The sequence below is a fragment of the Salvelinus fontinalis genome, chromosome 36, assembly GCF_029448725.1.
Source record: "Salvelinus fontinalis isolate EN_2023a chromosome 36, ASM2944872v1, whole genome shotgun sequence".
NCBI lineage: Eukaryota > Metazoa > Chordata > Actinopteri > Salmoniformes > Salmonidae > Salvelinus > Salvelinus fontinalis.
The window spans coordinates 20,991,427-21,004,075 of record NC_074700.1 but is presented as its reverse complement, the minus strand read 5'-3'; the positions used below and the strand labels follow the sequence as shown (position 1 = coordinate 21,004,075).

Genomic DNA, 12,649 nt, shown 5'->3' with positions numbered 1-12,649 from the left:
ACTCCTAATACAACAACCACAGCTCATAATACAACAACTACAGGTCGTAATTCAACAACCACAGCTCCTAATACAAAAACTACAGGGTCTTATACAACTACATATCCAAATACAACAACTACAGCTCCTAATACAACATCTACAGCTCATAGTACAACAACCACAGCTGCAAGTACAACAACCACAGTTGCTAATACAACAACCACAACTCCTAGTACAACAACCACTGTCCCTAATATAACAACTACAGCTCCTAATACAACAACCACAGCTCCTAATACAACAACTATAGCGTCTAGTACAACATCTACAGCTCCTAATACAACAACCACAGCTCCTGATACAACAACTACAGCTCCTAATACAACATCTACACCTCCTAATACAACAACCACAGCTCCTAATACAACAACTATAGCGTCTAGTACAACATCTACAGCTCCTAATACAACAACCACAGCTCCTGATACAACAACTACAGCTCCTAATACAACATCTACAGCTCCTAATACAACAACCACAGCTCCTAATACAACAACTACAGCTCCTACTACAACAACCACAGCTCCTAATACAACAACCACAGCTCCTAATACAACAACTACTGCTCCTACTAGAACAACTACAGCTCCTACTACAACAACTACTGCTCCTGCTACAACAACTACAGCTCCTACTACAACAACCACAGCTCCTAATACAACAACCACAGCTCCTAATACAACAACCACAGCTCCTAATACAACAACTACAGCTCCTACCACAACAACTACTGCTCCTACTACAACAACTACAGCTCCTACCACAACAACTACAGCTCCTACCAGAACAACTACAGCTCCTAATACAACAACTACAGCTCCTACAACGACAACTACTACAACAACTACGGCTCCTACTACAACAACTACTGCTCCTACTACAACAATCACAGTTCCTACTACAACAACCACAGCTCCGACTACAACAACTGCTGCCCCTAATACAACAAATACAACTCCTAATACAACAACCACAGCTCCGACTACAACAATTGCTGCCCCTAATACAACAACCACAGCTCATAATACAACAACTACAGGTCGTAATTCAACAACCACAGCTCCTAATACAAAAACTACAGGGTCTTATACAACTACATATCCAGATACAACAACCACAGCTCCTAATACAACATCTACAGCTCCTAGTACAACAACCACAACTCCTAGTACAACAACCACAGCTCCTAGTACAACAACCACAGCTCCTAGTACAACAACCACAGCTGCAAGTACAACAACCACAGTTCCTAATACAACAACCACAGCTCCTAATACAACAACTATAGCTCCTAATACAACATCTACAGCTCCTAATACAACAACTACAGTTCCTGATACAACAACTACAGCTCCTACTAGAACAACTACATCTCCTAATACAACAACCACAGCTGTTAATAAAACAACTACAGTGTCTAATACAACGACTACAGATCAAAATACAACAACTACAGTTCCTGATACAACAATTACTGCTCCCAATACAACAACTACAACTCCTACTACAACAACTACAGCTCCTACTAAAATAACTACAGCTCCTACTACAACAACTACTGCTTTTACTATAACAACTACAGCTCCTAATACAACAACTACACTTCCTACTACAACAACTACATCTCCTACTACAACAACTACAGCTCCTACTACAACAACTACAGCTCCTACCACTACAACTACTACAACAACTACAGCTCCTACCAGAACAACTACAGCTCTTAATACAACAACTACAGCTCCTACAACGACAACTACTACAACAACTACTGCTCCTACTACAACAACTACAGCTCCTAGTACAACAACTACAGTTCCTACTACAACAACTACTGCTCCTACAGGTCCTACTAGAACAACTAAAGCTCCTACTACAACAACTACTGCTCCTACTACAACAACTACAGTTACTACTACAACAAGTACAGCTCCTACAACAACAACTACTGCTCCTACAGCTCCTACTACAGCAACTACAGCTCCTACTACAACAACAAATGCTCCTAATGGAACAACTATAGCTCCTATTACAACAACTACAGCACCTACTACAACAACTACAGCTCCTACTACAACAACTACAGCTCTTACTACAACAACTAGAACTCCTACCACTACAACTACTACAACAACTACTTCTCCTAATACAACAACTACTGCTCCTACGACAACAACTACAGCTCCTAATACAACAACTACAACTCATACTACAACAACTACTGCTCCTACAAAGTCAACCACAGCTCCGACTACAACAACTACAGATCATAATACAACAACTACAACTCCTACTACAACAACTGCAGTTCATAATGCAACAACTACACTTCTTAATACAACAAACACAGCTCCTAATACAACAACTACAGCTCCTACAACGACAACTACTACAACAACTACTGCTCCTACTACAACAACTACAGCTCCTAATACAACAACTACAGTTCCTACTACAACAACTACAGATCCTACTACAACAACTACTGCTCCTACAGCTCCTACTAGAACAACTACAGCTCCTACTACAACAACTACTGCTCCTACTACAACAACTACAGTTCCTACTACAACAACCACAGCTCCTAGTACAACAACCACAACTCCTAGTACAACAAATACTGTTCTTACTACAACAACTACAGCTCCTACCAGAACAACTACAGCTCCTAATACAACAACTACAGCTCCTACAACGACAACTACTACAACAACTACAGCTCCTACTACAACAACTACTGCTCCTACTACAACAATTAGAGTTCCTACTACAACAACCACAGCTCCGACTACAACAACTGCTGCCCCTAATACAACAAATACAACTCCTAATACAACAACCACAGCTCATAATACAACAACTACAGGTCGTAATTCAACAACCACAGCTCCTAATACAAAAACTACAGGGTCTTATACAACTACATATCCAGATACAACAACTACAGCTCCTAATACAACATCTACAGCTCCTAGTACAACAACCACAACTCCTAATACAACATCTACAGCTCCTAGTACAACAACCACAGCTGCAAGTACAACAACCACAGTTCCTAATACAACAACCACAACTCCTAGTACAACAACCACAACTCCTAGTACAACAACCACAGCTCCTAGTACAACAACCACAGCTCCTAATACAACATCTACAGCTCCTAGTACAACAACCACAGCTGCAAGTACAACAACCACAGTTCCTAATACAACAACCACAACTCCTAGTACAACAACCACTGTCCCTAATATAACAACTACAGCTCCTAATACAACAACCACAGCTCCTAATACAACAACTATAGCTCCTAATGCAACATCTACAGCTCCTAATACAACAACTACAGTTCCTGATACAACAACTACAGCTCCTAATACAACATCTACAGCTCCTAATACAACAACTACAGCTCCTACTAGAACAACTACATCTCCTAATACAACAACCACAGCTGTTAACAAAACAACTACAGTGTCTAATACAACGACTACAGATCAAAATACAACAACTACAGTTCCTGATACAACAATTACTGCTCCCAATACAACAACTACAACTCCTACTACAACAACTACAGCTCCTACTAAAATAACTACAGCTCCTACTACAACAACTACTGCTTTTACTATAACAACTACAGCTCCTAATACAACAACTACACTTCCTACTACAACAACTACATCTCCTACTACAACAACTACAGCTCCTACCACTACAACTACTACAACAACTACAGCTCCTACCAGAACAACTACAGCTCTTAATACAACAACTACAGCTCCTACAACGACAACTACTACAACAACTACTGCTCCTACTACAACAACTACAGCTCCTAATACAACAACTACAGTTCCTACTACAACAACTACAGCTCCTACTACAACAACTACTGCTCCTACAGGTCCTACTAGAACAACTACAGCTCCTACTACAACAACTACTGCTCCTACTACAACAACTACAGTTACTACTACAACAAGTACAGCTCCTACAACAACAACTACTGCTCCCACAGCTCCTACTACAACAACTACAGCTCCTACTACAACAACTACTGCTCCTACTGGAACAACTACAGCTCCTAATACAACAACTACAGCTCCTACTACAACAACTACAGCTCCTACTACAACAACTACAGGTCTTACTACAACAACTACAGCTCCTACCACAACAACTACTACAACAACTACTTCTCCTAATACAACAACTACTGCTCCTACGACAACAACTACAGCTCCTAATACAACAACTACAACTCATACTACAACAACTACTGCTCCTACAAAGTCAACCACAGCTCCGACTACAACAACTACAGATCATAATACAACAACTACACTTCTTAATACAACAACCACAGCTCCTAATACAACAACTACAGCTCCTACAACGACAACTACTACAACAACTACTGCTCCTACTACAACAACTACAGCTCCTAATACAACAACTACAGTTCCTACTACAACAACTACAGCTCCTACTACAACAACTACTGCTCCTACAGCTCCTACTAGAACAACTACAGCTCCTACTACAACAACTACTGCTCCTACTACAACAACTACAGTTCCTACTACAACAACCACAGCTCCTAGTACAACAACCACAACTCCTAGTACAACAAATACTGTTCTTACTACAACAACTACAGCTCCTACCAGAACAACTACAGCTCCTAATACAAAAACTACAGCTCCTACAACGACAACTACTACAACAACTACAGCTCCTACTACAACAACTACTGCTCCTACTACAACAATCACAGTTCCTACTACAACAACCACAGCTCCGACTACAACAACTGCTGCCCCTAATACAACAAATACAACTCCTAATACAACAACCACAGCTCATAATACAACAACTACAGGTCGTAATTCAACAACCACAGCTCCTAATACAAAAACTACAGGGTCTTATACAACTACATATCCAGATACAACAACTACAGCTCCTAATACAACATCTACAGCTCCTAGTACAACAACCACAGCTGCAAGTACAACAACCACAGTTCCTAATACAACAACCACAACTCCTAGTACAACAACCACTGTCCCTAATACAACAACTACAGCTCCTAATACAACAACCACAGCTCCTAATACAACAACTACAGATCCGAATACAACAACTACAGCTCCTAATACAACAACTACAGATCCGAATACAACAACCACAGCTCCTACTACAACATCTACAGCTCCTAATACAACTTCTGCTCCTACAACAACTACAGCTCCTAATACATCAACTACAGTTCAATATGCAACAACCACAGCTCCTACTACAACAACTAACGCTCCTACAAAGCCAACCAAAGCACCGACTACAACAACTACAGATCCTAATACAACAACAACTACACCTCCTAATACAACAACTACAGCTCCTAATACAACAACTACAGCTCCTACAACGACAACTACTACAACAACTACTGCTCCTACTACAACAACTACTGCTCCTACTACAACAACTACAGCTCCTAATACAACAACTACAGTTACTACTACAACAACTACAGCTCCTACAACAACAACTACTGCTCCTACAGCTCCTACTACAACAACTACTGCTCCTACAACGACAACTACTACAACAACTACAGCTCCTGCCACAACAACTACAGCTCCTACTACACCAACTACTGCTCCTACAACGACAACTACTACGACAACTACTACAACGGCTCCTACTAGAACAACTACAGCTCCTACTACAACAACTACTGCTCCTACTACAACAACTACAGCTCCTACTACAACAACTACAGCTCCTACTACAACAACTACAGCTCCTACAACGACAACTACTACAACAACTACTGCTCCTAATACAACAACTACTGCTCCTACGACAACAACTACAGCTCCTAATACAACAACTACAACTCATACTACAACAACTACTGCTCCTACAAAGTCAACCACAGCTCCGACTACAACAACTACAGCTCCTACTACAACAACTACAACTCCTAGTACAACAACTACTGTTCCTACTACAACAACTACAGCTCCTACTACAACAACTACAGCTCCTACCACAACAACTACAGCTCCTACCAGAACAACTACAGCTCCTAATACAACAACTACAGCTCATACTACAACAAATACATCTCCTAATACAACAACTACAGCTCATACTACAACAAATACATCTCCTAATACAACAACTACAGCTCCTAAGACTACAACTACTGTTCATACTACAACAAACACAGCTCCTAATAAAACAACTATAGCGTCTACTACAACAACTACAGCTCCTAATACAACAACTACTGCTACTACTACAACAACTACAGCTCCTGCTAAGGCAACCACAGCTCCTACTACTACAACCACAGCTCCTGCTACAACAACTACAGCTCCTAATACAACAACTACTGCTCCTATTACAACAACTACAGACCCTAATACAACAACAACTACAGATCATATTACAACAACTACAGCTCCTGCTAAGGCAACCACAGCTCCTACTACTACAACTACAGATCCTACTACAACATCTACAGCTCATACTACAACAACTACTGCTCCGAATACAACAACAACGGCTCTTACTATAACAGCTGCTGCTCCTACCACAACTACTACTGCTCTACAACATCAAATCGTGATCCTTCACCAAACAGCTTTGAACAGCACAACTATGCTTCCTACTGCTACATCTGCTACTCCTAGTCCTACTCCTATGACTCCTAATACGTCAACAACTCAAACTACTACTACTACTGCTCCAATTCCTCTTAGACTTACGGTAACGTCCTCAGACACAAGTATAAATACAGAATACTTGTACTACTTTAACTTAATTTAGCAGGCATTGTTGAGTGTAGTGCTAATTCCAGATTGGCTGGTGTGGTCTCCTGTAGTTCAACAGTCAATTTTCACAGCGGTTTTTAAACCTGATCCTCATGATCCATTAAAGCAAGTATATCAAAGTGCTTAATACAAATATAGACATTAAATTCTCTTTCTACAGACATGCATACAACATTGTGTAAGGTAACATAAAGTATACAATGTTAAATTACCCACAATCCTCTAATGTCACATGACAAGTTATTGAGACAACCTTTCTGAAAATTAAATAGCTTTAAAACCTTTTTGATGTCATGTCCCCTAAATAGGGGAATAGTATCAGTTGTGGACCCGGTCCGAACGCCACTTTTGTGAGCACAGTGCTCTGTGAACAATGATATGACATGCACACTTTGTTCTGCTCACTGATAGGACACTGTTTGCTAAGTTGTATTAAATAAGATTGAGTCTATCTCTTGCGATGCAACTAAGTTGCAAGCAATTTTTGGGGACGTGACACACAGAGAAACACCGATGTAACATTGTTGCAAGCAACATACATTTAGTCCAGATTGCTTCATGTGATATCGGCTTTATGCTCAGTGAAACAGCTGAGTCTCCCCATTCAGTTGTTGCTGCCTGCGAGAAGGTGAGATGGAGAGTTTGCAATCGGATACCTCATTTGCATAAGAGGCAAACTGTCACATTTTCTGGCCTATCCAGACAAGGGATCAATTTCCTCTGGCTATTAGCATCGGAGACCCTCTTGCGATCAGACATATGAATGGGTGGTCTAGAGAATACAACAATATTGATCTCAGATTTACAGTTCTCAACATGAAAAAGTTTCATTTCGTAGAATTTAAAAAAGACCACTTTAACTTTGTCGACGAAAATGTTATGCTTAAAGCCAAGTTTGTAACGAGTCGGCAGGTATTTGAATCGTGACTCTGTGTCGCTCAGAGGACGCAGGACAGAATATTTTCTTTCATCAGTAGTATGAAATGGTGCCAATCTTGCACTGTCACTAAGTAATCATTTTTATTTGACAGTTATAAGAAAGGTGAAATGAAATAGTAAGTTCTTTAGAATTTGATTGCTACTATATTTAAAAACATTTACATTATTTCAAGCCCGATTCACCCACTTTTGTTGAATAGGAAAATGATTGAATATGATATTTATTATTTTCATATTACTTGTACTATGTAATTGAGCTTGTGTCCTCAAAAGTGAGTATAGTACACCTCAGCTATTTATATACATTTTAAACAAAAAACTGAGCGCTTTATCTTTTTTGTAGTACAGTTGAAGTCGGAAGTTTACATACATTTATGTTGGAGTCTTTAAAACTCATTTTTCAACCATTCCACAACTTTCTTGTTAACAAACTATAGTTTTGGCAAGTCGGTTAGGACATCTACTTTGTGCATGACACTAGTAATTTTTCCAGCAATTGTTAACAGACAGGTTATTTCACTTATAATTCACTGTATCACAATTCCAGTGGGTCAGAAGTTAACATACACTAAGTTGACTGTGCCTTTAAACAGCTTGGAAAATTCTAGAAAATTATGTAATTTCTTTAGAAGCTTCTGATAGGCTAATTGACATCATTTGAGTAAATTGTAGGTGTACCTGTGGATGTATTGCAAGGCCTACATTCAAACTCAGTGCCTCTTTGTTTGACATCATGGGAAAATCAAAAGAAATCAGCCACAACCTCAGAAAATAAATTGTAGACCTCCACAAGTCTGGTTCTTCCTTGGGAGCAATTTCCAAATGCCTGAAGTACCACGTTCATCTGTACAAACAATAGTACCCAAGTATAAACATCATGGGACCACGCAGTCTTTATACCGCTCAGGATGGAGACGCGTTCTGTCTCCTAGAGATGAACCTACTTTGGTGCGAAAAGTGCAAATCAATCCCAGAACAACAGCAAAGGACCTTGTGAAGATGCTGGAGGAAACGGGTACAAAAGTATCTATATAAACAGTAAATCGAGTCCTACATCAACTTAACCTGAAAGGCCACTCAGCAAGGAAGAAGCCACTGCTCTAAAACCGCGGTAAAAAAGCCAGACTACGTTTTGCAACTGCACATGGGGACAAAGATAGTCCTTTTTGGAGACATGTCCTCTGGTATGATGAAACAAAATAGAACTGTTTGGACATAATGACCACCGTTATGTTTGGAGGAAAGGGGGAGGCAAGGGGGAGGCTTGCAAGCCGAATAAAACCATCCCAACCGTGAAGCACATCATGTTCATGTTGTGTGGGTGCTTTGCTGCAGGAGGGCCTGGTGCAGTTCACAAAATAGATGGCATCATGAGGAGAGGAAAATTATGCTGATATATTGAATCAACATCTCAAGATCATCAGTCAGGAAATAAAGCTTGGTCGCAAATGGGTCTTCCAAATGGACAATGACCCCAAGCATACTTCCAAAGTTGTGGCACAATGGCTTAAGGACAACAAAGTCAAGGTATTGAAGTGGCCATCTCAAAGCCCTGACCTCAATGCTAGAGAAAATTTGTGGGCAGAACTGAAAAAGCGTGTGCGAGCAAGGAGGCCTACAAACCTGACTCAGTTACACCAGCTCTGTCAGGAGGAATGGGCCAAAATTCACCCAACTTATTGTGGGAAGCTTGTGGAAGGCTACCCGAAACGTTTGACGCAAGTTAAACATTTTAAGGGCAATGCTACCAAATACTAATTGAGTGTATGTAAACTTCTGACCCACTGGGAATGTGATGAAAGAAATAAAAGCTGAAATAAATCACTCTATTATTCTGACATTTCACATTCTTAAAATAAAGTGGGAATCCTAACTGACCTAAGACAGGGATTTTTTACTAGGATTAAATGTCAGGAATTGTAAAAAAAAAAAAACACTGTTTAATGAATTTGGCTAAGGTGTATGTCATCTTCCGACTTCAACTGTATATTTGTTTAAGTGCCTGTTTTCCACACAGAGTTTGAGAGAAAGAAATCGCTACTCTGAACCTAAGGGCTGCGATGCTACAGATGACCCCAGGAACTGCACTTACATCTCTGTCACAACCAGCCCACCTTACATAGTGGAGATTAGTGCACCTGCAGAGACACTTCAGGGATACCTGGGGATCATCAGTGAAATACTAACTAATCAAATCAAGGTAACACAACACATCCAGTTTTCCTTATTTCATTTTATTTGAAGAACGGCACTGAAGGTGTAAAGTTTAAGCAAGTACGTTTAGCGATTAGTTAAATTAAGGCAAGTCATTCTAATTTGTTAAGGTTAGGAAGGGATTCAAACCAGTGACCTTGTGTATGGCAACCCACATCGACCACTTAGAAATCAGATGCTTAGACATTACAGGAACCTCTCCATTCATCAACAAAACATGCTTCATTAATTACAACAACAAAATCTGATGAACTTGCTGATGTTAAATATTGTTGATTTTTTTCAGTCCAATGAGTCAATGATTGTTGTGTACGAAAGTGGAACATTTACAGTTCAAAAGGCCTTGTACAATGGAGCCACATTTATCAACAAAACACAAGTAAGTTTAAGCCTCTAGTGATATTACCAATTACCGATACAATGGATTCATTCTCCTCGGGTGCAACAGACAGTCCTGTTTGAACTTACATTATATAATAGTTTGATTATTTCATACTTTTCTTTCAGGTGGAAGTGACGTACAAAGAACTTGCTTATGATCCTGATATAAAAATAATCCAATTTAGTTTCATGATCCCTGATAATTTGGCTCCACTTTTGCTCAAAACCTTGACCCTAACGCCCAGACGTGTAATAGATACTGGTCTTCAAAAAGTGTTCTTTGTCCGGGGATCTGTTGGGGATAATGGTAAGATTCAGGAGTGCATCTTCTTAAATTACTGCTTTTATGTCTACCATAAAATGCTATTTAAAATGTACATTTGCTGACTATGATAACACAACTGTTTTTGCATAATGCAAGGGTGCTCGTACACAAGCGTGCACACACACACATACACACACACACACACACACACACACACACACACACACACACACATACTCGTGTGAATTGTCAGGACATTGTAGTCCTTACATTGTAGTCTTGGCAAGGTAGGAAGACATGAATGCACACCTGCAGGCACACACACTCACACACATAAACACACAAGCACACACACATACACACACACACACACACACACAGACATACACAAGCACACACACACACAGACACCTAAGAAAGAGGAAGTGTTCTGTGACTTTGAAAGATTGTGGACTTTTCCAAAACGTGTTTCCTTGTTCTTCTCCTGCAGGTGATCTTGGCTCTTCCTCCATCACACTTTTGACAGGCCTCTCCAGTCAGGTTTCCTCAAGCTGTAGGAAACCCGTTTTTCACGGTGAGTGAAGTCGACTTTTGTTCAATTATCATGAACTATGGTCATTGTGGACTGTGGTCATTGTACACTGTGGTCATTGTGGACTGTGGTCATTGTGCATTGTGGTCATTGTGGACTGTGGTCATTGTAAACAGTGGTCATTGTACACTTTGGTCATTGTACACAGTGATCATTGTACACTTTGGTCATTGTGGACTGTGGTCATTGTGGACTGTGGTCATTGTGGACTGTGGTCATTGTGCACTGTGATCAATGTACACTGTGGTCATTGTGGACTGTGGTCATTGTGGACTGTGGTCATTGTACACTGTGGTCATTGTGGACTGTGGTTATTGTGGACTGTGGTCATTGTGCACATTGGTCATTGTGGACTGTGGTCATTGTGGACTGTGGTCATTGTGCAGTGTGGTCATTGTGGACTGTGGTCATTGCACTGTAGTCTGTAGGATTAAATGCTGTTGAGCCTGTTGATGACTACTTGACTCAACCAGTAGGTGTCAGTGTTGAAAAGTCCTGTTGAAAGTAACCAGGGTTTTCTTGATTTTTTTAAAATTTTGTTTGTTCGTTTTTCCAGGCCTGTTGATGACGTTGGTCTGTTGGAACCTCTTCAACCTTCTGCACTAAACCTGCTGAGCTACCAAAGGAGGACTTTACAGCCAAGTTCAACATTTTATTGATTTGGCCATTTTTGTTCAATAACACTGGATTTTGTTATATACTGTAGTCGTGCATATTTATTCATATATATGTATGTATCTTTTCTCTTGTCAATTATGTTTTGTTTAGTGTTTATTTTTTATTACTTGTTGAAATGTACATAATATAGAGTATAAAACTATTCCAATCCAATCCCAGTATATACTTATCCTGCTAAGGCAACCACAGTTCCTACTACAACAACTACAGCTCCTACTAAAACAACTACAGCTCCTACTACAACAACTACAGCTCCTACTACAACAACTACAGCTCCTACTACAACAACTACAGCTCCTAATACAACAACTACTGCTCTTACTATAACTCTTACTATAACAACGTATTTCGTCAACAACTCAAACTATAACAACTATTGCTCCTACTACTACAACAACGATTGTGCAACTACAATAACTACTATTCCTACTACATCTACAGCTCTTGGGGAGCTGGTATGGAGTAGGTGTGATGGGTTCTTAACCCCCTGCTACTGTGATATCAATGTGAAATAATCTACAGTGGATCTACTTTACAAATACACCATGACACCGCAATAGTCCATTTTCACAGCGGTTTTTGAACCTGATTATCATGATCCATTACAGCAAATATAACAAAGTATTTCATATAAATATAGACATTTTCTTCTCGTTCTACAGACATGCATACAACATTGTGTAAGGTAAC

At 39.9% G+C, this 12,649-nt stretch overlaps 2 protein-coding genes across 2 annotated transcripts in view; one reads left to right on the top strand and one right to left on the bottom strand.

Moving 5' to 3' along the window:
- The window catches only part of LOC129835476 (uncharacterized), a 267,196-nt gene that overhangs the window by 51,083 nt on the left and 203,464 nt on the right, over positions 1 to 12,649 (bottom strand). The gene's annotated exons all lie outside the window — the stretch shown is intronic.
- LOC129835704 (uncharacterized) lies at positions 5,534 to 12,030 on the top strand. Its single transcript, XM_055901455.1, has 6 exons — positions 5,534 to 6,825; positions 9,847 to 10,029; positions 10,330 to 10,422; positions 10,551 to 10,731; positions 11,180 to 11,263; positions 11,838 to 12,030. Exons 1-6 carry the CDS (start codon positions 6,718 to 6,720, stop codon positions 11,885 to 11,887), a joined length of 699 nt encoding a protein of 232 aa, XP_055757430.1. The 5' UTR covers positions 5,534 to 6,717; the 3' UTR covers positions 11,888 to 12,030.